This window comes from Podarcis cretensis (assembly GCF_951804945.1).
Source record: "Podarcis cretensis genome assembly, chromosome: 7".
Classification (NCBI taxonomy): domain Eukaryota; kingdom Metazoa; phylum Chordata; class Lepidosauria; order Squamata; family Lacertidae; genus Podarcis; species Podarcis cretensis.
The window spans coordinates 25,899,548-25,926,074 of NC_137176.1; the positions used below are offsets into that span (position 1 = coordinate 25,899,548).

General features: G+C 39.5%; 1 protein-coding gene across 2 annotated transcripts in view; it reads left to right on the forward strand.

The window, feature by feature from the left end:
* The window catches only part of GMDS (GDP-mannose 4,6-dehydratase), a 297,379-nt gene that overhangs the window by 71,821 nt on the left and 199,031 nt on the right, over positions 1 to 26,527 (forward strand). For both annotated transcript variants that reach the window (XM_079985072.1, XM_079985071.1), the window contains exons 5-7: positions 9,580 to 9,772; positions 10,282 to 10,386; positions 22,635 to 22,762. In XM_079985072.1, coding sequence (XP_079841198.1) covers positions 9,580 to 9,772; positions 10,282 to 10,386; positions 22,635 to 22,762 — 426 coding nt within the window. The remainder of the gene's footprint in view (positions 1 to 9,579; positions 9,773 to 10,281; positions 10,387 to 22,634; positions 22,763 to 26,527) is intronic.

Below are 26,527 nucleotides of genomic sequence, written 5' to 3' on the forward strand. Positions count from 1 at the left end.
GCCAAACACTTCACAGTTGGGGGTAGGACAGCAAAAGAATAGAAAAGAACCCCTTTACCTTTGTTGTTTTTCTGGCTCTCACAGATAAGCACTTATTTCCTGTGGTATTTGGACCTTTAAGAAACTGTGTGCAGTGTAAGGCAGAATTTTAAGTGCCTGGTCTTGGCAATTTTTTTATTTTCCCTGATATTGTAGCCGTTTTCTGGATAGCCAAATTATTTTTTTGACTGTGGTCTCTACATATGCCAGGCTTTCAGATTGCTGCCCACCCACCTTTTTGCAAATCATAAATTTTGTAGGAATAAGAAGCAGATTCAGATTAATTTGCCATCTGGATCATTCTAATGCCTTTTATACTACTGAAGAGCTCTTTACAAGTTCTCAGGTCTATGTTTTTCTCTACAGTGAAAATTACTAGCTATTAATCTATATGATTCCTTGGGTTAGCTTCGCAATTTGGAAGTTGTATGTAATTGTGTGGAATAGTAAGAGTTCCTTCAACCTTAAGACTCACCCAAGTTCAAAGTTTCACTTCTATTTCAGTTATTGTGATTTTTCTTATAAGATAGGATTCAGAGGCTTACCTTTAGCCATGTCGTACTTGTGATGTTTGGGGCATTTTATTAGTATTCGTCTTTAGAAATCCATTGTTTCTCAACTTAAGCTTTCTGAAGTGTATAGGCTATATACATTGTGATATCTGTAATATGCAGCAGAGGACAGGGAAAAGACTATAAGACACAGTCTGCCTGGAAATTCACTTTTGAGAAAGACAGTTTCCAAATTGCCTTTGGGTACCTGAAGCTAATAGCACAGGTCCTTTTAAGGCTTATCTTATTAGCTGAATGATAAAACATTGGTGAGATGTATTTTTGTTGTGGCATGGTACTTTGAGTGCCACTATTGTTCACTCAGTTGTTTACATGAAATGTAATACTGCTTAAGATTGTTCTCCCTGATAAGATGAAGTGGAAACACACCTAATTGCACGAATTACTTGTTGACTGGAAATAAGGTGTGCGTTTTTTGAAAAGATGATTCGAAGGCATTTGTAATTGCTTATTTAGGTTTTACCCCTTTAAAGAAGTAGCTTTGCTTTTGCTGTCATGATAGCTAATGCCCTTATTGGTAACTAAAGTACAATTATGGATAAGCACATCCAAACGGTTGTGTTCAGATCTCTGCCTTCAAACTCTTAGGGTATGTAGATTTAGGGTGGAATCTTAAATACACTCCTTAGGCCAGGGGTCAGCAACCTTTTTCAGTCGCGGGCCGGTCCACTGTCCCTCAGACCATGTGGTGGGCCGGACTATATTTTGAAGAGGAAAAGATGAACAAATTCCTATGCCCCACAAACAACCCAGAGATGCATTTTATATAAAAGCACACATTCTACTCATGTAAAAACACCAGACAGGCCCCACAAGTAACCCAGAGATGCATTTTATATAAAAGCACACATTCTACTCATGTAAAAACACCAGACAGGCCCCACAAATAACCCAGAGATGCATTTTAAATAAAAGGACACATTCTACTCATGTAAAAACACGCTGATTCCCCGACCATCCGTGGGCCGGATTGAGAAGGCGATTGGGCCGCATCCGGCCCATGGGCCTTAGGTTGCCTACCCCTGCCCTAGGCAGTAAGCCCAATTGGACAGAGTGGGACTTTCTTCTAAATAAGCATGCATGAAATTGTGCTCTAAAGCTGTCAAGGGAAAGTCATACTTTTATATGAAAGAGTTGAAAAAAACAACAGCAAAATGTTTTTGTAAGAATTTTTTTAAAAACAAAGCTACTGTGCAAAAATTAGTAGCTAGATATGAGAAAACAAATTAGTAGCTAGATATGAGAAAACAAAATTTTTTTTAAAAACAAAGCTACTGTGCAAATTAAATACTGTTATTTATTGTATATATTGGGATTTATTATTTTGCATCAGTTGTGCTTCATCTTGTTGTTTAGTCGCTTAGTCGTGTCCGACTCTTTGTGACCCCATGGACCAGAGCACGCCAGGCACTCCTGTCTTCCACTGCCTCCCGCAGTTTGGTCAAACTCATGCTGTTTACCTTCGAGAACACTGTCCAACCATCTCGTCCTCTGTCATCCCCTTCTCCTTGTGCCTTCCATCTTTCCCAACATCAGGGTCTTTTCCAGGGAGTCTTCTCTTCTCTTGAGGTGGCCAAAGTGTTGGAGCCTCAGTTGTGCTTAAAAAAAATCTATTTAGCAAATGTTTCTGTTACTGTGCTTAGTTTTCTTTTCAGTTCATTTGAATGCTTTCTTGAGACCAGTGTTTTCAATGGTTTTCAAAGGAGCAAGATTAAAAACTTGTCAATAGATAGTTTAAGGGAACAGTAATGCTTTTAAGCATACACAAATGCAATTATGTTAATTATGTGGTTTAGTCTCAAATTACATTATCTCCCTGTTGTATTGTGTGCTCTTGGGTGCCTGTTAATTTGTAATGCACTTGAGTTATGTAGCATAAGAAACTCCCTATAAATTGTGCAGGATCTGTGTAACACTGAAATGGTGTTTTTAAATAGATTGGATTAAAGCCACTGTAGAATTACATACTTGTTGCTAGGAAGGTTTTTCCTCTTTCATGTTGCCAAAAAAAGGTGTCTGAAAATATCAAGATGCACTAATTTTCTGTGACTCAATGGAACTTGTCTGCTTGCTATTTTGGAACACACTATAATTATTTATGCTTAGACGTGTCTATATTTAAAACAGAGAGCCAATGTATATTGAAATGTGTGGAAATTTTGTAAACTTCACTGCTTGTTTTACATTACATTGCTGAAGAATGAAAACACCCCCAAGTTTCTGACTTATACATAAAAACAAAAATTGAAAGATATGATGGTGTTTATTATTGGATCCAGTCTAAGTTAGCTACACTCAATCCGCATTTAAATCATTGGCATTCAATGACATAACTTGTCCAATTAATATCTTATGGACTGTATCTAACAAAGTTCTGCTCAGAGCAAACCCAATAAGATTATGGGACCTAAGTCAGTAGAGTCCATTAAGTTCAGTTAGTCTGCTTTGACTAATATTGGATACAACTCTTAAATCCTTTAGCCAATCTGTGTTTTCATAACACCCACTGTAAATTATAGAAAGTTGTTGCATGTGTTACCTTCCCTTATTTTATGCAGGAGACAGGATGTGGTTAGCACAAATCTGTTGCATTTAATTCACTCTTTCATTAGAATTGTACACATTATTTGTTAAGAATAAAGAAAGCAAAGTAAAAAAAATCTAAGCACGCACAACAAAAAATGAAAAATGCTTCCATTAGCATGTAGCAGCAGCTGTCATTGTCAAGATGCACACTGACATTGCCTATTTTACATCAGTTAGGACCCAAAGGAAGGAAGGCCTATTCTTGTATAATCAGAACATTAAACGTGAGGTGGTGTGAGCATCAGGCAGATACTTCTGCTTCTCTTAACAGATACTCCATGTGTTTGTGTATAGATATTTTGTAGACTTCTTATACCTAAATATGGGCTACACTCCCTAGTTCATACATTACTTTCTCTTTACGTTAACTGGACAGGTGTAGCAAAAGACCCTAAGTTTCTGAGTTGAGATTTCTCATTGGAAGGTAACAAGTGTTTGAAAATAGGTAGAAGAGGCACACAAGTAATTACATAAGTTTGCGGGCAGGCAGGCAGGCTGGCTTCCTTCCTTCCTAAATGTGTGTGTATATTTAAGGCATTTGGGTATATTTTACTTTTGCATATCTTAGCTAAAGTTTCTTCAGTTGCTTCTAAATTACATACTGTGAGCCGATGGAGACAAAACGAGCATGCATTCTGTTTTGAACGGAGAATGGGATCCACTTTAGTCAGTTAATCTTTCAGAAAATTGCACATATATAAGAATGAAAAATAATACTAATTTTTAAGAGCGGCAGTATAATTGACTCATTCTGTGCTTAGTAGTGTTTGCTGTATTTAGCATGATGTTCAAGGGGAGCACTTCACTTGGTGGTTTAGAGAAAAAGCAACTAAAGGTGACACGATAGAAGTTTATAAAAAATATTCATGAAATGGAGAAAGCAGACAGATAAGTTTCTCTCTGTCATAACACTAGAACTCACGGACATCCAATGAAGTTGAATCTTGGGGGATTCAGGGTAGATAAAAGACAGTACTTCCTTATGCAGTGCATAGTTAAACTGGAGGACTTGCTCACTCAGGACACAGCGATGGCCACCAGCTTGGATGGCTACTAGGCATGATGACTATGCTCTGTCTCCATGGTCAGAGTCAGCATCCTTCTGAATACCAGTTGCTGTAAACCTACAGAGTAAATGAGAATTCTCTTGTGTTTGGGTCCTTCTTCTGGGTTTCCCACAGGCCTCTGTTTGGCCGCTCTGTAAATAGGGTGATAGATTAGATGGGCTTCATCCAGCGGACTCGTAGATCCTTATGTATGCAATCTTCTTCCTTATGACCAAGGGTATAAGTAGAATACATTTAACCACATTCCTCATTAATCCCTTTCCTCACTTTAAAAGTTGACAGAAAAATAAGATGATAATATAGCAATATATATATATATTGGGTTTTTAAGGAAAACATTGCTCACTTTCTCCTAACCTCTCCTTTCATTGTACTTGCTGAACCTTTAAAGACAACGATGGGTTGCACCATGGTGTATGTTTCATTTGTGAAATGTATTAAACTCTGTCAGTATATGGAAAAATTATATCTGCTTTGAGCACTGTATTTCTAACAGCAATTTTAATAAGGAAAGCATAGAAGTACTGACAGTTTTTAATAAAACTGCTGCGGAGAGTCACAGTAAATGAAACTTAAAACAGTGATGTGCTCGAATTTGTAACCCAAATCTGTAACATGCCTGTTTCCTTTTTTTCTGAGATACTCTGTGTGTTTTCTTTAGATCTTGTACTGATGCAGAATTCCATTATCTTATTTACCTTTTTAAATATATATATATATATATATATATATATGGAAACTTCAGTTTCATCTCACATACTGGAAAATTCTCAAAGTCCTAAACTTAACTTTTTCAAGCTCGATCCTATATGATGGATATTCTCTCTCTCTCACACACACTTTCATTTTAATTATATTTATAAATCACTGAACATCCCAAGGGAACCCCAGAGCAGTGAACAGCAAGTAATAAATACAATACACAGCTTAACTATGAGCAAAAAATACCATAAAACCTTACAATTAAAAAAATCAGTGTCAACTACTATAGTCAAGCCTTCCCTTCATGGCATTTGCAGCAGCATGAACCAGTGCAGTGCTGAGATCACAGCACAAAAAGTGGGTAGCTGAACAAAATCTATGGGCCACTGTACTGATGTAAGAAATGTTCTGATGTCACACTAAGTCATGGTTTTCAACGTGAATGGCTCTAGCTCTCCCAAGGCTTGTATACTCCCACTTTCCTCCTCCCTGTGACTGGGAGGAAGAGGTTTTTTTTTGGGGGGGGGGGAATTCTTTAGGTCAACAACTCTTTGTTATGCTGTTCAGAGTGGCAGATTGTGGTTAAGTCTGGTTAATTCAAAGGAAGCTAGTCCATTGCTTCAGAAATTGTCAGATTTCTTTGTTTAAATAGTCCCACTGTGAAGATATAGTGGTAAATTTACAGAACTACCATGATATACTGCATACTTGAAGCTACCTTTTAAAAAATAAAAATAAAAAGACTGATTAAAAGAATTTAGTTTGTTTGTTTGTTTATTTATTATACTGCCCTATACCTATCAATCTCAGGGCAGTTCACAATATAAAATCACAGTACCTGTATAAAAAATCACAAAACACATACTAAAAATAAAAAACAAAGACAACCCAAGAATCCCCCCACAACGTTTTAAAACTGAATTAGATGTCAACCAGCCATTTATTCAGCTGTCTGTATAAAAATTAATAACAAAATACTGAAAGGAAATTTTCAAAGTCACCTTTTCCCTCCCACATTTTATTCATTGTTGTTGATTCCCATGACTCCTATAAAACAAAATGAATTGGTTATCCTTTTACAACTCCCTTGCTAAAGTTCTCTAGTGACTTTGCAAGACTACCCTTTGGGGCTTTAAAAAAAGGGGGAAAGATGTTTAAAGCCTTTAGGACAGCTGGATTTCACCATGTAAGAAAACTTTCGGAGCATTACTGTGTCACTGATCATTGATGTTGGAACATTTCAAACTGTAAATCCTTTCCTGGCTGCACTGCAGAATTTGGGTGTGTGAGAGTGATAAGCTTCTTGAAAAATGATGTTGAAAAATATTAGCATTCTCTCTCCCACTGTTAAAATATTTATGTTAATTGAGGCTTCAAACAATTTGCTTAAAAAAATTAATTCCTTGCCCTATATAACCTGATAGTTCCTCGGCTCCTTCAAATTAATAGCAAAAGGGTGCGATCTTAAACATCCTTACTAGGCAGTAAATTCTCTTGAACTCAGCTGTATTTTGCTGGGGATAAACATGCTTAGGATTGTTTTGCATGTGTGAATACATATTTGGGACAAAGGTTAATAGCCATTCTGAAGTTTTTACATTCTCTAATATACCACCTTATATTTTTCCTTGTTGTTTCCTCCACACCAGTATGTTATTGTTGTAAAATCTTTTCATTCCTTCTGAGATGGAGAGATTAATAGCGAAGGTGCATAGATAGTGTGTGTGAACCCAGAAACATAATAGATGCAGTGAAATTTAAAATATAAAAAGGGATTATAATCCCACCAGAGCCCATAACGTTTATCTAATCACCTGATATGCAAACTAGCATGTTCATAGGGCATAGGTGTCATATGGCCGAACTGCTGTGATGTCACAGAAAACTTTGACAAGCAGAGGAACTGTGAATGCTCTGTCTACCATTAGATCTCCTGCTATATTGTCATCATGAGCCCAGATAGACATAGGGCTCCTTTCTGATTGCTATTGACTTGGCTGCTCTGATATCACTGAAGAGTTAGGACAGTTGTACCAAGGATGATTGAATGCTAAGGGAGACTTGAGAAACCTGATACAGTGGTACCTCGGGTTAAGAACTTAATTCGTTCTGGAGGTCCGTTCTTAACCTGAAACTGTTCTTAACCTGAGGTACCACTTTAGCTAATGGGGCCTCCCACTGCCGCCGCACTGCCGCCACACAATTTCTGTTCTCATCCTGAAGCAAGTTCTTAACCTGAGGTACCACTGTGGGAGATTGTGGGAGGATATCGGCGGACCTATATTATGTACTCCGCTGGCAAACTCCCAAGTGTTGTATTTTATTTTATTTTTACTCTCTAAACTTCTGTTTGATTTGAACTTGGCAAAAGTGCTCAAGTCAGCAGACACCTGGATTAAGTATTGTTGTGGGGGAGAGAAGAACACCTCATATCAAGCCATGCTCCCAGCCCATTTCCCTCCAAGATGATATTTTCCAAGACTCGCAATCAGTGGGAGAGCTGATGTATTGCGTATTACTTTGTTTCATATTTGTTCTGTGCTCTTTCTTCCCATAGTAGTGGGAACTCTAAGCAGTACAGGTTTAAATTCCCAGGTTTCTTTGTGGGAGAGAACATTAGGGATTTATCATTTAAATTTTAAAAGTCTGCTTGTTTACAGTTATGCAGATTTACCTTTTGCAACAGGCATTTCAGGTGGGGCGTTTTTAGTAAAGGCCTATAGTAATTAAGAATTACCTCAAAGCAACCTACTCACATACAGTGGTACCCCTGGTTACGTACTTAATTTGTTCCGGAGGTCTGTTCTTAACCTGAAGCACCACTTTAGCTAATGGGGCCTCCTGCTGATGCCACTGGAGCACGATTTCTGTTCTCATCCTGAAGCAAAGTTCTTAACCTGAGGTATTATTTCTGGGTTAGCGGAGTCTGTAACCTGAAGCGTATGTAACATGAAGCGTACGTAACCCTAGGTACCACTATATACCTATTTTATTGACATTTTGCTTTGCTTGAGCCTATGCACTTGGTTAGTGAATGTAAAACATTTTTTACTAACCAAGACTGTAGGCTATAGCAAAGCAAAACATTAATAAAATAGGTACGTGTGAGTAGGCGGCCTAAAAATACTTTTCTGTGGGGCTCATATGCAGTGCTGTAATTTGGCAAAGACATCCAAAATTTGCACAGTGTGAAAAAAACATGAACCTTCTCAGAAAAAAAAGCGTCTACATATTTCAGTAGGAAATAATGTGTAAAACTCTATAGGGCTATAAGGAACTGCCTTATACTGACTCCAGTATTTTGTCAGTCCTGGCAAAGTTTGGGGGTAATTGTTCTCAGCCTTTTAAAAGAAAACAATATGCAGGGGACAGGGTGGTATGGTCACCCCTTGGGAATCTTGTGCATGACAGCACCACCAATCCTGTCCAACTATGCTGCCCCTGCTATGACAACCACTTAATGATCTCTTTCATTTCGCCATCAATGAATAGAGAATGACTTCACCTTTGGACCTTTCCAATATAATATATATATATATATATATGCTTGTAATAAAAGCAGTTTCTCAGGAAACCAGACCCACAAATCTCTATTTGCTTTAGGGTTTCCAGCCTTATGCAGGCCTGCCCTATCTTCCTCCTTTTGCAGCCGAGTCTTTTTTTTTTTTTTTTTAGGCAATCCCTTGTCCTTCAGCTGTCTATATTAAGCTTTAGCTCCTGGAGAGGTTGCTAATACATATCCAGATACCTAGGTCCTTGGGGAGTCCTCTCAGTAGCCGTGGGGAATGTTGAGGTGTGGGTAAAGCTGCCACCTTTTCTGGCAAGGTTCCTGTGCCTTTAATAGTTGTAGAATTGGGGAAAATTCAACAAATAAAGCTCCATCTGGCAGAGTGGCGGAGGTGGAAGAAGCTTTAGTTTCCGATTTTCCAACAGCCATGCGGGTGATAAAAGACGTAAGACGTGTGAGGCCTCTAGAAAGATTCGTGTGACTTGCACAAAAGTACATTTAAGTGTATTCCGACTTGCTGAATCGAAGTGGCAAATTTTATTTCTGCTTCTAAAGTAGAGCAATTCATATTGCAAATGAAAGTTTGAAAGTCAAGATGCTATTCCCTGTGTAATGTGAATGGTGGTAGCAATAGCCTTCTCAGTTTCAATGTTAAGCAACTTTTGCGATTGTGGTGGTAATTTAGCAAACAAAAGACATTCTTCTTTCCTTTATACTTTTGTGGCTTTCATTGTAGGTTAACCTGAAGTTTACTGATTACAATATCAGTCTAATGAATAACTTTGTACAGATTAGAAGTGAAATCAGTGCATAGCAACACACACTCAGGAAATAGGACAGAACAAAGATCCATGAGAAAAGGATCCACATTTATCTGATGCTCCATATATATCTCTCTGCATCTATATGCATGTAAGAATGAAATTTGCAAAAATTAAAATTTAAAAATGCCTCATATGCATATGGCAAATATATGTGTGTTTGTGTATGCAATCTTGCAGTTTTGGTAATAAGCATGGTTGAAACCTTAAGTGCAACAATTTAATGCTGAAACATTTTGCCAAGTATTTTAGTGTTTGTTCTGTCTTTATTTCTGCTGTGACAGATATCTTTTGATTTGGCTGAATATACTGCTGATGTTGATGGAATTGGCACTTTACGGTTGCTTGATGCTATCAAGACATGCGGCCTCATAGACTCTGTGAAGTTCTACCAAGCTTCAACAAGTGAGCTTTATGGGAAAGTGCAAGAAATACCACAAAAGGAGACCACTCCTTTTTATCCCAGATCACCATATGGTAAGTATGTAAGCTTATGTCTATGCTTGTCCCTGCCTACATATTGCATCCTAATTAGCTGCCATGAAGCACAAAGTTATTTGTGCTGATGGAGGCACAAAAGTTTGAGGCAAATGGGAGTCTGGCATCACAAATCTTGAGGTTGCAACCAATTTTAGATCTTAACTTATTTTCTGGAACGACAGTTTACAAGCTGGCCTGCTAAAACTGAAGGCTTTTGTACCAAAGTTTAAAGTGAAGGCAGTAACATTTTCTACATTCTACTCTGCATTTTTCCCCCCTCCACATTTCTTACCCAGTACAAATCCTACAATGTGAATGTGATCTGTCACTGCTTGTTGGATATCAGCTACCATTTCCATTAAAAACCTTACTTGTTTTTCCTTAAAGCATTCTCTCTCTTTGTGAAATAAAAATAAAAATGGAAAGATGGAAATAATGTGGTTTTGCCTATTTGGAGAGGGGTTAAATTAACATTTTCAATAAATAAGTTACAATTATTGTTATAGGGGCAGCCAAGCTATATGCATATTGGATTGTGGTGAACTTCAGGGAGGCCTACAATCTCTTTGCTGTGAATGGTATTCTCTTCAACCATGAGAGTCCTAGGAGAGGTAAGAAAAATATTGAAAATTTCTGCATTCTCTTGTGCATGTCTGAACAGGAATGCATTGTAACTGGTCTCAAGATAAATTCTAAACCCACATAATGAAAGCTTTCACATATAAAATAATTATTCATTTTGTGGACCGGCTCAAAACACTATATAATAGTTCGGGGGGCGGGGGGAATCAGTGGCAGAATTGATGGAGTTGCAAACTTTCTATTTCACTGAAATAAAATAACCAATTCCCAATGATAGGGTTTCTCCTAATAGCAGTGCCTATTGCTCACCTAGTGCAGGTTTCATGTTAAGATCGCGCTCTGACAGCCTCACACCTGTGCTCTTTTGTTCATTGGCTATAAGGAAAAATATGCCAGAATCCATACCCATCAAATCAAGGGCACAAAAAAAGAAAAACACCCGTAGACTATTGATTACTGTGTTCCACTTTCCCCATCGTTTGAAAGTGCTCTGGGGGTAGATAGAGAAAATGTGTGTGAGATAGTGAGTCGGTGTGTACGTGTGAAAGACAGGAAGCGTAATGTTCATTATTGTAGAACTTATTTTGAAACGGAGATATAAAATAACACGAGGCAGTCCTACTGCCACTCCTTTCCCACGGCACTTTTACACTATTTAAATGTATTTCAGCTGCCATCCATCCATTCCCATTTCTGAATGGCAGAAACAAGTCAAATATCCTTCCACAGGGTTCTCAGAGTGATTCACAATGATTCCAAGACAGTGGGGGACTGTCTCCCAAAAAGTCAGACAGGGGTGCTTCTGCTATCATTTTACAAGCAGTCTATTTTGATGCAAGAGTGAAGAATACTAGAGGTTTAAAGGTGAGAAAACCATTTAGGAGCTTTGCTGCTATATAAAAGAACAGAGGTTTGTTTGCCTAATTATAACATTTGCTTTCAGATTAAATAAAAAGTTTGTAATATGAATCATCCAACTTTCCAAAAATGTCCTGCACGGTTTCTGATATTTCTATAATTGGGAGTAACCTGGATTTCATATGGAGTAATTTTCAGGTCAGGGTGCCTCTTTAAAGAGTGTGTTATGGTTTTGAGAAAGAAGAAAGATTTCTGTATTCATCACTGCCTTTGATCTGCAAGGTTTCTTTGACATTCTACCCAGCTCTGAGACTACTTCCCACTGAGTTTCCAGTCTTATAGTTCTCTCTGATACATTTATTATCCCTCTGGATATTGGGAGCCTGAGATTCTAAGTTACAGACCATTTTCTTTTAGAAATACGTGTGTACATGTATATGTGTGTGTGCCACTTACTGATGAACAAGAACTTTCTGTCCTAAAATGCATTCAATTCTGCTCCCATTAGAACATGAACAAAAGCAGTTAGAATAGATCTTTGGATGAGACTGGTGCCATTGTGCCCAAATAGTTAGTGTGAAATGTATGCATATCTTGTAATTCTGGAAAGGAGAGAAATATTGTTTTTCTTAATTGCTTAAGAGCTATTCAGTTTCATAACTTTATCAACACTAAAACACCTACGTAGTGTGGGAGGTGAAAAAGAGCAAATTGTAATAACATACGTCCTGAAAATGGTGGAATGTTCTCAGTATAGTCTTAGTCATTCAGGAGTCAAAATAAAGGGGGCTTGAGCAGAATAGTAAGTAGTTGTTTACTATTTCATTATACTTGATAAGTGCCCCCCCCCAAGCTTTAAGACAAAATAAGTTTTCTTGCTCAAATTTGTAACAGTGAATTCAGGTGGTTCCATGGTGGAAATTGGAGACTTTCACAGACCAGAACTGCTTCTGCTCTGTGAACTAACATGAAATATTTTGATTTAATTTTTAGATGACTATTAAAACATAACTGAGTTGATTTTAGAACTGCTGCATGTTGACAACAATAGTCATTCAGAAAAATCCACTGGACCTTTTCTGCTGTTTTTTAGAGAAGGAAAAAACCATTAGGAGCTTCCTCAAACTGACAACATAAAAAGATGGAGGAATTTACTGTTTCAGTGAAGCAGCTGAGTGTCCCCTCCCCTAAACAAACAATAGCACCATTCTTGATTTTTCAAATAGCAGAGGAACAGCAACCAGTGTTCCTTCTTCACTTTGAAAGATAATTCCCCAGTGGGAATAACACATCATGATGTAGTGTAATTCCCAGGGAATTCTTTGTCATATTCTATTCAAATGACGAAAAAGCACTGCCAGACTCTCTCCGTTGTGGCACCCATGCTTTTATTGTTTAAAAACCTAGCTACAGTTGAACACATTGTCAGAGTTGTAATCTGCTTCCCAAAACCAAGACTTGCTTTGATGCTCTTGCCAATGAGTAACTGTGGACTCTCTCTCTCTCTCTCTCTCTCTCTCTCTCTCTCTCTCTCTCTGTGTGTGTGTGTGTGTTAGGAAGGGAGCAAGGCTTCCAAAGTCAGAGCTTTCGGCATCTCATATCTTACTTCTGAATGAAATAAAAGGACAGATTGTCAAAATCATGTAATTAGAACTTTGTAATAAGATAATGACCAATTCAGATATCCTCTGATCATAGCCAAGCTATAACTGATGTCCATTATTCATGCAACATGTCATATAAATCAAAATTTTAAGATCCAGTAGCTTTTGAGTGTTTGTGTCATTCACATCCCTGCAGTTAACAAACTGGCTTATATCTAACACTAGAGCAAAGTTCTCAGGACATTTAGATAGCAGTGTATGTTGCTGAGCAGGGGCCAGCAAACTTTTTCAGCAGGGGGCTGGTCCACTTTCCCTCAGACTTTGTGGGGAGCTGGACTACATTTTGGAAGGGGGGGGGGAATGAACGAATTCCTATGCCCCACAGATAACCCAGAGATGCATTTTAAATAAAAGCACACATTCTACTCATGTAAAAACATGCTGATTTCTGGACCGTCCGGGCCATAGTTAGAAGGCGATTGCGCCAGGTCCTGCCTCCGGGCCTTAGTTTGCCTACCCATGTTGTTGAGCATTGTGTCCTAAGGCACTGTTTGATTAATTAAAAGTGTATTTGCTTAATTTCACATACATTTTATCCCACAAATACTAGATTTGGGCCTGCAGTGGTAAAGGCAAAGGACCCCTGGACGTTTAAGTCCAGTCAAAGGCGACTATGGGGTTGCGGTGCTCATCTCGCTTTTAGGCTGAGGGAGCCGGCATTTGTCCGCAGACAGCTTTTCCAGGTCATGTGGCCAGCATGACTAAACTGCTACTGGTGCAACGGAACACCGTGATGGAAACCAGAGCACACAGAAATGCCATTTACCTTTCCGCCGCAGCATCTGCTTTCAGTGGTGTGCTTTCGAACTGCTAGGTTGGCAGCAGCAATGGGATCTCACCCCGTTGTGCGGATTTGAACCGCCGACCTTCTGATCGGCAAGCCCAAGAGGCTCAGTGGTTTAGACCACAGCGCCACCATACCAAGGACAATAAATACAAGCATCTCAGTGCAGGGCTTCTTCTTACTCTATCTGTGACCCTTGATTGGTCCAATTTTTTTTGAAACAGCCTTTCCTTGGATGCCTAGGTCAGTCGTTGTCAATTATGTTGGAGGGGGGAGAGAATCAATAGTATCATTTAACATCAAAAAAAGAAAGCGAAACTCTGTTGATTTAACTGTTCAGCAAAACACAAAGTACTTCAGTATTCTCCTTAATCTTTAATAATTATTGCTCCCTGAGCCTGACCTTGTGTTTAATGTTGTACAAACTATTTAAAGACTGAATTAAGTTTCAGAAATAGTTGTTATAGGGGAAGCAAAGCTATTTGCTTTCCTTTGGTGAAAAGATATCATTTCTGCTAGACTGATTGCATTCATCTGTTTCTGGGTAGTCCATAAGTTTACTTTAACATGGCAAGAATGAATAACAGGGGGGAAAATGTTTCATGGGAGTCAAGTAAGACATTGCAGAGGTAAGAAACCCAATTGCATTGCTTTACAGTCATTTGTCTTGTCCCCATTCCCTGACAAATGACAGCTTGGATCAAAAAACTTTAAGAGGCTTTCCTGCTTTCAAGTAATGAGAACAACAGAAACGTTCTAACGATGGGCGGCTCATAACGATGCCTTTCCTTCTCTGACATGGCTACCTGCCAGTAACTGTTTTGTATAAAAGCTGCTTTGTATAATAAGTTATATAAATTGGCTTTGCATAGCTTCTTGATTGTCACTAGATTTATAATAATAATGCTCATAAAAGCATGCTCTGTGAAGACTGACATAGCAACATATGTGACAGAAGAATATTAGATGTTAACCGCCTAAGCCACATCTTTTGCTTTAAGATGCTGCTGTTTTGTGGAGTGCCTGTGCAACACAACTGACACAAGATTAGTATATGTATGATAAGCAGGACAGGTGAAATATTTCTGGGTCTTGGAAAGTAGAAGGGCAAGGGTAACCATGTCTCTGTGGTCTGTGACATATCCACTCTCCCCAGTCTGAGTCTTTGCTCAGAGAGAGTTAAGATTATTGGTGAAGATTAGCTGAGCAGTTGTTCCCTTCCCTTCAGCTGCGTAAGGAGCTCATACAAGTATCTGTCATACTTTGACTTAAAATCTTTCTTTAAGGTTGGTAGAGATGACCTAGCTACCCTGCGGTGGGAGGACTCACCTCTGAAAGAAGAGACTAAGCACATTCAGCTAATCATGCAAGATTTCCGAATGCAGGGGCTTCTAGCCATGCTCATCTGAATGTACCTTATTTTTCACTCTATAAGACGCACTTCCCCCTCCTAAAAAGTAAGGGGAAATGTGTGTGCGTCTTATGGAGCGAATGCAGGCAGGAGGCTCTGCTCAGCGCTCCCTTTAAAGAGCCACGTGGAGCGTGTGTGCGCAGCGATCCCGCTTGCTGTCCTGGCTTCTGCCTTCGCCATGCGCAGCCTCATCCCACTGCCCGGGAGAGGCTGCGCGCGGGTATCCCATAAGCCAGGACAGCAAGAGGCTATCCCAGAAGCCAGATCCCTCTTGCTGTTATGGCTTCTGGGATTCAGAATATTTTTTTTTTCTTGTTTTCCTCCTCCAAAAACTAGATGCGTCTTATGGTCTGGTGTGTCTTATAGAGCGAAAAATACGGTACTTAGAATATCCCTTCAGCCCCTCATGCTGAACGCACATTGGTCAGGAATACAGAGATTGGATGTTTGGATGTGTTGAGAGAAATTTGGCATACCTGGTTCCCGTGCCCCCTAGACCGGTTGTGCCCTCATGTGTTCTGCTGAAAGTCGGAATGCATGTTTAGGTTAAGTTAAGGAGAAACATAGAATCGCAGAATCGTAGAGTTAGAAGGGACCCCAAGGGCCATCTAGTTCATTGCAGGAATCTCAGCTAAAGCATCCATGACAGATAGACATCCATCATAGTTAAATAGTATAGATCTTTAGATCTTGGGTTTTCTCTGTGCTATTCATTTCACTTGTATTTATAATTTGAGACTCTTTCCTTCCTTTTTGGAGTTCAACACTTTTGCCATTCTGTTAATCTTGTGTTTAAAAATCAGGTATGTATCTAAATAATACGCTGGATTCAGAGAAGACTGTGTGGCTGAGACTGGCAGAAACTGACTTCCCTGCCCCTCAGGCAACCCCCAGAGCCATCTGAAAGGTTTTTCTCAAGGGAAAGAAAGGGGACATTGCTAAATGGGGTGCAGTGCGGTGCTGCGGTCTGAGAGCATCACAAAAAATCATGAGGCGGCAACTTCTGCTAGTGTAACTCCCCCTCATAGCAGCTGCCTCTATCCAATTTTGGGGTAATCCCCCCAGCCACACACACCAGAGCCCAATATTATGATGATTGAAGAGCAATCATAATAAGCTTATTTTAAAAGGCTTGCTGCTGGTGAGTGCTTGCAAAAAGATTGTAAGTACCTTTTCCCAGAACATGCATGCTTGCAAATGATCGGTTTTCAAAGTTTAACATTCCTTCAAGCAAGCTTGCTTTAAGTTTTGAGTACCTACAATTTAAGTAATGTTGCTTTTGGCAGAGCTTGGTGGGCAAATAAGGCATCGGCTCTCCCATCGTAGTGGTGCAACGAGGCATGACAATTTCCCAGTGTCTTGTCTTGCTTAACCAGGCCTGAAGGGAGATCCAGCCCCAACAGCTCACAAATATTACCACAATCAGTGAGGCAGCAGATTGGAAAATATGAAGTCTCCAAGGCCTGAATTCCTTCTATAAGGAACAAGGTCAAAGAGGAAATTGTTTTCTTTTGCTTTCAAAACTTAATGAGAACACTGACTTTCCACTGAAAGGCAATGACTTCCAAATTTAGGATGTGTGGTTCTAGATTCGTTTCTGCATTCAATGGAAACCAAGTTATTGCTCGCTTAATATTTTATATTCAGTTGTGCTTTTGTGAGCGAAGTGATCTATGAAGAGACATTTTGCTGAAATCTTCTAAATCAGGCTTCCTCAAACTCGGCCCTCCAGATGTTTTGAGACTACAATTCCCCTCATCCTTGACCACTGGTCCTGCTAGCTAGGGATCATGGGAGTTGTAGGCCAAAAACATCTGGAGGGCTGAGTTTGAGGAAGCATGTTCTCAGTGTTCAGATTGCATTGTGTTTCTTAAAGAACGTCAACTCTACTCTTTGGTTATCAAGATTGTTCTCAGGTGAAACAGTTAGGCCTGTGTATTTATTGGGAGATATTCCAAGCATCTTTCAGCACATATGGGTTTGTTCACAGTCCCCTTTTCCTGTGACCAATTTCCTGTTAGAATGTCATCTGCATAATTGTAACCCCATAGAGCAACTAAGGGTGTGTTCACATTGCAGTGGTACCTCAGGTTACATATGTTTCAGGTTACATATGCTTCAGGTTACAGACTCCGTTAACCCAGAAATAGTGCTTCAGGTTAAGAACTTTGCTTCAGGATGAGAACAGAAATCATGCTCTGGCGGCGTGGCAGCAGCGGGAGGCCCCATTAGCTAAAGTGGTGCTTCAGGTTAAGAACAGTTTCAGGTTAAGTACGGACCTCCGGAACAAATTAAGTACTTAACCCGAGGTACCACTGTACCAGTGAAGTTGCTTCCCCCAATGCCTTTTACAGCTCTTTCCCCTGCTGCCGCCTTTTCCCGCCACCGCCAGCTGTTCACATCCGTACAGCTTCCCTGGTGTCAGATTAGTTTCTGTTTGTGTACACATCACATCTTGACTAGAGAAGAATTAGGAATGGCTTAACAACCCCAGTCAGTGTGAAGGTTGTTTGAGAAGCTACAGCAGCATCCTCCTAAACAAAGTGCAGGATACATATGCATTTTAGATAACATCATCTGAACAGAGATTAAAAACCCAGCACTGGAAATGCAGTGAGTGCACTGTAAGCAGGGATGTGAATACAGCCTCAGACTTTCAGGAACAGAGACACTTCTTATGTCATTTCTCCGGAGCAGGAGAAAACAAGCTTGCTCCCTCTTCCATGTGACAGCCCTTGAGATATTTGAAGATGGCTGTTACCAGTATATCTCCTCTCAGTCTCCTCTTTTCTAGGTTAAACATACCCTGCTCCCTCAACCATTCCTCATAAGGCTTGGTTTCCAGACCTTTGATCATCTTGGTTGCCCTTCTCTGAACACGTTCCAGCTTGTCAATATTTTCCTTAAATTGTGGCATCCAGAATTGGGTGTGGTCTGACCAAGGCAGAGCAAAGTGGGACTATTACTTCCCTTGACCTGGACACTATACTTCTGTTGATGCGGCCTAGAAGAGCAAAAACATTTTCTTTTTCTTTCTTTTATTGCTTCATCGCCCTGTTGATTCATGTTAAGCTTGTGTATGGTTTCTTCTTTTTCTAGCAAGAGAACTTAAGACTACAAAATGCTACCCTTTAAATTACAAAATTTTAGTTACTGAACTCAGCCTGGTACGCAGGCTGTGACCCTACCTACTTGCAGACTGTCTCACCAGAGTGGTGCATGCTCTAGTTATCTCCCTCTGGGACTATTGCAATTCGCTCTACATGGGACTAATCCAGAATGCGGCAGCTTTCTGGTGATGGGGAGTGACCGCTGAGACCATATAACACCGGTCCTGAAAGACCTACATTGGCTCCCAGTATGTTTCCAAGCACAATTCAAAATATTGGTGCTGACCTTTAAAGCCCTAAACGGCCTCAGCCCAGTATAACTGAAGGAGCGTCTCCACTTCGTCGTTCAGCCCAGACACTGAGGTCCAGCTCTTAGGGCCTTCTGGCGGTTCCCTCACTGCGAGAAGCCAAGTTACAGGGAACCAGGCAGAGGGTCTTCTTGGGAGGGCCTCCCATCAGATGTCAAGGAAATAAACAACTACCTAACTTTTAGAAGACATCTGAAGCCAGCCTTGTTTGGGGAAGTTTTTAATGTTTGATGTTTTATCGTGTTTTTAATATTCTGTTGGGAGCCGCCCAGAGTGGCTGGGGAGGCACGGCCAGATGGGTGGGGTATGAGTAATAAATATTATTATTACATTTTTTTCTGATACCATTTCTCTCTGTGGTCCTCTGTGCCACCTCACGTGCTGTCTGAGGGGGTCCCCCATCCCTCTGCAGCAACTTTCCAGGGGGCACGGGGAAGGCGGAATAAACAAAAATCTCCTTCCTCCCCATTTGTAGATCCATCCCATTATTTACTTTTTTAAAAAATAAAAGCCTATTTTTTAATTATCTGGTTTGGACCAGGAGAAGTGGATATATTTACACTGTACGGCCCTTGAAATACATTACAGTGGCAGCTAATTCCTGGTATGCAGGAATTAGTAAATTGCCTGGTATGCAGAGACCTGGGGCCATCCATCTTCTGTATACTATTTGCAGTCCTTCAATTGTGTGTGGAATTGGTAGCTCTCAACCATTCTTCCAAACATATTTAATGTTCCCTCAAGAGGTAATCATTGCAGAACGGAAGCTTTCATGATTGAACCCAGTAGGTCAGGCACTAAAACTCACTGCAATGCACGTGATGATTACAGATCTCGCTGCTGATACAAAGTATGGACATGCAGTGCTGAAAGCTATTAGATTCACTTGCTAGATTTTTTGCAGTCTGCAACCTGGATTGTATATTTTTACTTTCTTGGGGAGTTGTGGGCGGGGAGGGGAGGCTTGCTAAAGAGTATTTCAGCTCTTGGGTAATCAAACTGCAGTATGATTATGTTCCAGAATGCCAGAAAGTTGCTATAAAGCTCAAAAGTTAACACAGTAATTTTCAGAAAAGATATAATAAAATTTATTGTGTTGATTAGAATATTCTCTGCATATTTGGAACTCTTGGTTCCTTTTTTGTTATCATAGGTTTTCAGTTGAGCAGCTAACCTTTTATCTACTGCACAATAAATCTACTGATAGCTAGGGAATATTCTATTTTTATTTTTTATTTATAATTTTCATTTACCGTATTTTTTGCTCTATAAGACTCACTTTTTCCCTCCTAAAAAGTAAGGGGAAATGTGTGTGTGCGTCTTATGGAGCGAATGCAGGCTGCGCAGCTATCCCAGAAGCCAGAACAGCAAGAGGGATTGCTGCTTTCACTGCGCAGCGATCCCTCTTGCTGTTTTGGCTTCTGAGATTCAGAATATTGTTTTTCTTTTTTTCCTCCTCCAAAAACTAGGTGCGTCTTGTGGTCTGGTGCATCTTATAGAGCAAAAAATACAGTATATATTACAACAATTACTCAATCATAATTTTAACATTTCAAGCTATGACTCCCTTCCCCCTCTTTCTGTGGTTCTTTACATTTCTTTTCATCTTCCTGCATACGCCAAGTTATCTCAACATATTCTTTTATATATCTATTCCCATTTATATCCCATATATATTTTGGAACTGCAGGTTTTTACACTAATTCTGCCAATGTCTTGATTTGTTTACAGTTCGTTTGTAAATACTCAATAAACCATTTCCATTCCTTTATTTAAAAAAATTATACTGATTTCTTACTCTACAGGTAAATTTTGCCATTTCTGTGTAGTCCATTAACTTCTGTATCTATTATTCTCTCGTCGGGACCTCTTCTTCCTTCCATTTTTGGGCAAATAATATTAGTTATGGAATATTCCAGTGCTTTTTTTCTAAAAGAATGTTTAGGGGTACTCTCATTTTCCTACTCATATTGAAATCTTGCCCCTCAATGAGGCCAAAGTTAGATTCACAAAATGTTTAGGGGTATGCGTACCCGTGTACCCCCCCCCCAAAAAAAGCACTGGAATATTCTAAATGTACTCACTTGATAATAGCTAAGGCTAGCTGGCTGTAAAACTCTGCTTTGTGTGAAAAACTTACAGATCTATTAAACCCAAGAAGAATCACTAATTCTTCTAATCCACTAATTCATTGCTAATCCAGTCTTTTTGCCATTAGACTATACCTTCAAAAGCGTAGAATTTTATTTTGGGGTGAGGTTAATTCCCCACTTCACACAACTAGAGGAAGCAGGACTGTGCTGTTGATTCCAACCCAAAGCCTATGCAGCCCTGTTCAAAGGCAAAGCTTACCTATGTGGCCCAAGAGTGACATCATGGCCTGTTGTGGAACATCTAGGCTTCATTTCGCATGCCCTAAATCTCAGGGGAATACCCCTGTTCATATACAGTGGTACCTCTGGATGCAAACGGAATCCGTTCCAGAGCCCCGTTCGCATCCTGAATAGAACGTAAGATGCGACTGCGCGTCTGCGGGTTGCGTTTTGCCGCTTCCGCGCATGCACGTGATGTCATTTTGAGCGTCTGCGCATGCGCAAGCGGCAAAACCCGGAAGTAGCGTGCTCCATTACTTCTGGGTCGCCGCAGAGCACAACCTGAAAATACTTAACCTGAAGCTACTTCAACCCGAGGTATGACTAGGGTCATACAAGGATCTAGGACAGTGGTTCCTAAACTTTCCCCCCATGGACTACTTGAAAATTGCTGTGAGCCTTGGTGGATCGTTTACTTATTTTCTTTTCCTGCTTGTTGTGGCCGTTGCAATATGCTGTGATATATACTGTGTGGCTTTTAATTGTATTTTATTGCTTTATTATTATATTATATTATATTATATTATATTATATTATATTATATTATAGATAATTTATTATTTATACCCTGGGCTCCTTACAGCACATATAAAAAAATTGTAAAACATCAGACATTAAAAATTTCCCAGTATTTCTCATATTGTGTAATTATATAGAATTCAGATTTTAAATGTCCCTCGCAGACACTCCATAGACCTTCTGAATGAAGCTTGTGGACAACTCTTGGGACTCAGCTAGATTACGAAGAAAAACATATGCATTGTTTATGCATTCCAACCCTGCAACACCAGATGGCGCTGTGAAGTCCCATTTTTGCTAACCCGATTTCTCACGCAAAGTTTGCAACACGTTTAAGTGAAACACTTCTTCGATGTGTCTCGATCCAGCCTGGGTTTGTGGACCAGGGCTTGGAATCCCTGTTCTAGGAGGCATACATCCTCTTCCTTGGAGTTGTTTTGTGGCTCCTAGACTTCAGACATCACATAGTTAATTATCATCATAATGGGCAGATTCTTTGGACTGAGCACTTCTATAGTCTTACGTTTCAGTGGATTCTGGACTGTTCAACACATGCATCTTTATTTGGGTCTGCTTGAGCTTCAAATGAATGAAGGGCAGAGGTGTCTCCTTCTTGCCCTCTTGAGAGCTCTAAAGCAGGCATGGCCAAACTTGGCCCTCCAGATGTTTTGAGACTACAATTCCCATCATCCCTGACCACTGGTCCTGTTTGCTAGAGATGATGGGAGTTGTAGTCCCAAAACATCTGGGCCATGCCTGCTCTAAAGAGTTCTGAATTTTCACATTTGCTACTCCACAAATGAGCGCTCAGATAACAAGTTACAGGGGACTGAGATCTCATTTCTCTTGCTAAACATTTTAGCATGCAAATTTCTATTTCACCCCAACTTTTTGAAAGGCCCAAGCCTTTAATGTTTGGGTTGCAGTCTTGTTTTTATTTTCTTATTTTCAGAAGTCTCTATTTGAATTTGCTTTTCTTGGCCTCGTGCCAGATTTAATACTGAAGCTTCAGATTAGGGATGCTTAGAGTTTCAAAGAAAGTTATTTGATGAGAGACTATAGCTAATGTGACATGTATGTTGGCACTCCTTGGCTTTCAGAAATGATAAATGATGACAGAATTTAGGTGATTGATACAAGGAGGAGGGAAGGCTGAAAGAAATTATCATAAACTGTATTTCTTGGGATCAGCTATCAGACAGTTACCAGACAGTTTCTAATCCCGTTATGCTATCTTTCTCTTTATTTTAGGGGCTAACTTTGTAACTCGAAAAATTAGTCGTTCCGTTGCTAAGATCCACCTGGGGCAACTGGAATGTTTCAGTTTGGGCAATCTGGATGCCAAGAGAGACTGGGGTCACGCCAAGGACTACGTTGAGGTATGCTGTTGGTGAAAAGTGTACTTTAAAGTACTGCTTTTTGTATGCTTTATTGGAACTGCTTCAGAGAAAATGTACATCACACAGAGATATACCTCTAACCATACATTTCTCTCAGCTTATCTAGAGAAGTAATGCAGAAGACTACCTCGTGCATATTAAAAATAGATTTTCAGGTTTACATTCTTTGCTAAATTCTTCTGAAAGGGGGCTGGAAACTAGTATTCATGAAGTATCCCTCCGTTCACCTCCAAAATGTTCTTTCTGTGGTCATGTTAAGTATTAAGATGATATATTTCAATTGCGCTGAAAGCTTTCAAAATCCTGCTATTTCTTGATGGCTGCTTGCAGTGATGAGACAAAACAATTCCCATCTTAATTCCAGAAGGCCTTTTTGGTTCTCTCATTTGAATATAATTGTTGCAGAGGTTAGTTTAGGAAATAGCGCGGTTACCGTTACATAACTTGTACAAACATTTATAAACAATGTTTTTCGCAGTTAAGACTTTTTGGGGGAGAGAGAATCATACAGTTGCTAACTACGAGAAATGTCAGAATTGATTTCTGTTTCTCTTGAAAATCTTTATTTCCACCACACGGTTGTGTGCAGGTCTATGAGCACATAGAGAAAGCCTAGTGTGCCAGACTGCAGAAAGAGGGAGGCAACCACACTATCTTTAATTATGGCTACTGGGAAAAAGTTTAGTGCCACATGTAGAACCTATTCCATGTGTTGGTATTCACATATATGATCACATCAATAAATGTAGCAGTGTGAAATTGTCCTTATCTTTCCATTTCAAATGGAATTTTGAAAACTCCCCAGCAGAAATACTTCATTTAAAACATAAATGATGTGCATTAAACAAAACAAGTTTGATTCAATAAACAATTGCGAGGAAATAGGCATACATTTAAGGATGAGCCTCTCTATTGCACCTGACCCCACCCTTCAATCTAAACCTCCTTGGTAATGCAGAATTTACTGGGGCGTTTTTTTCAACCTAAAGTCTTCTCTCTGTGTGTGAATGCTGGCCCAGCTTCTTCTGCAAATATTTGTTGCACTGGAAATAATTGTGGAGTTTATTTAGCAATACCAGTGAGTTTCCAAATGTGCTGGCCACCAGATAGAATGCACTCAGCTGGGGTCTCCACCAGTAACACATGTTGGTGATGTAAGTAACATTCCAGATCTTTCACGTGATTTGAAGCCATCCCAAAATTGTTCTGAAGCAATTCATAACTGTGATAGAGGTCATCTTGAATATCTCACTCCCCAGAGATTAACTCCTGCATAATAGGTCCCTTGTTAATTCCTGGAGACACTGAATTTGCAAAATGCATTCAATTCCGGACTATGAAACTTTAAAACGGAAATAAACAACTGTTCCAGGATTTAATGGACTGGAAAGCAAAACTTCAAGATTTAGCACTGCTGTATAGTTACTGGAGAGTGCAGCAAATGTAGATATTTTTGTGAGCATTTTAGAAGCTTCCTATAATATTTTTACTAGTACTGAAGGCCTTTCAGAACCCCTTCTACATTTATACCTTGTTGATACACAACAGGGATTTTGACTTCCCATGGTAACTCTGTCAGATATATACTGTATTATTTTTGACCTTTCAGTGGTGTAATATTTCTCAAGCTAACAATCACATATGTATGCAGAAAGAATAATGCTGTGGGTTGAATCTCTTGTGCTTATTTTAAAAAATATTTAAACAATGTACTTTGGGTTGTAAGCGAGCTTTAATGCTGAGGTAATGTGGTGCTGTTAGAAACAATGGTGACTTAAATATTTGCATGATCATTTGCCTGAGTAATATTGATCTCAGAATCTGCCTATCAAAAGCAACTTACAATAATGTTTTGATGTTACACATGATGCAAGCAGGTTACATTATGGCTGCATGTAAGTGTGTTTATATTATATTTTGGATGGCAGTCAGTACCACTGTGGGTGGGGATGGGGGGGATAAGTAATGTATCAGCAGTGCTGATATATGAATCTTCTGTGTCTTGTTTTGTTCTGTGAAGATGATTTATTCCTTTTTATTTGGTAAAGGACAGCACAATAAACCATCTGTTAGATACGTTCTAATACTAGTGCAACAGTAAGCACTTAGCAGTCAATGATTCATTCCTATACAATGTAAAGAAAAAATAGCAAGACATGTTACAAAAATCCTTGCATACCCCCAAGAGAGCCCTATTTCAAATTAATATAGATTCCCACAAACATTTAACTTGGAGCAGTGAGAACGTACGTATCAGTCCATTACCAACTTTTTATTTCTCAACAACTAAATATACAAATAATGCCAAAAATCATGAATGGATGGAATTTGAGGACATGTTTATTTCTGGTTGTAATGAGATAGTTTTCAAATATGCAGTCTTATTAAAAAGTTGGTGTGGGAAAAAGATTAGGATTGGTTCACATAATACCAAATGTCAAGCTATTTACATGTTTTTGGCTTATGTGGTCATAGACTACCATTTTTGTGAAGAGCGAAGCAAAGTGGACCCTGAACATTTCTACAGTCTCATTCGGTCCCTGTTCTTAGGTATGGGCTTGGATCTAGAATAGCACAAGCAAAACTCTACTTATATGATGGCGTTTCAACATTTGCTCCTACCCATTTCAGTCCCCTGCACCCTCTGAAAAGCCACTCTACTCCTGAGAGTTGAAGACTCTCCAGAATACACATAGGAGCAAAAAATAATAATCTTAATTTCACTTACATTGTCTTGGGGGCTGAACTGGAACTGAGCAGAGATCTTGGGGGTGGTAATAATAATAATAATAATAATAATAATAATAATAATAATAATAATATTTTATTTATACCCTGCCCTCCCCAGCCAAGGCCAGGCTCAGGGCGGTAAGTGAATATCTCATTGAAGATGTCGGCCCAATGTACAGCAGGTGGGGGGGGGAAAGGTGAATTCAATATCTAGGTATCGCTAGAAAAGGTAATGAAAATGAAAAAAAAGAACTGCCTATATCACAATACCATTACACAAATCTACAATGTGGCCACGCTTTGAATGCTGTCTACAATTCTAGTTGCCTCCTCTCAAAAAGCATCTTGTTGAGCTGGAAAAAAGCAACAAAAATTACTAAAGGGATGGAGCAACTCCCCTTATGAGATCAGGTACAACATTTAGTTTAAAGAAAAAGAGAAGACTTCATGTTTATAAAAGTATGCATGGTGTAAAGAGGGAGTTTTTCTCCCTCTGTTATAACTTGGGGACGTCTATTGCAGCTGAACGTGGGAAGATTTAGGGCAGACAAAAGTACTTTGTCACATAGCACACAAACTATGGAATTTGTTGCCATGAACGGTAGTGACGGCCACCAACTTGGATGCTTTTAAAAAGGATTAGATAAATTAGATAGAGGATAATGCTATCAGTGGCTACTAGCCACAATGGCTGTTTCTTCCACCGCTGTCAGAGGTAGGCAGTATGCCTATGAATATGAGCTGCTGGGCATCACAAGCAGAGAGAGTATTGTTGCACTCAGGTCCTGCTTGTGAGGTTCTCAGGGGGATCTGGTTGGCCACTGTGAGAACAGTATGCTGAACTAGATAGGCCATTCGCCTGATACAGCAGGCTTTTCTTATGTTCTTAGTGACGTGGTGTGTGACTAGCAATAGCAAGTGGACAAGCTCAGAAACTGGGTGGATGAACCTTGTGCAAATGGAAGTTCTCTGAACATACATGACTCCCTGCCTCTGTTTTTACTGATTTCCCTA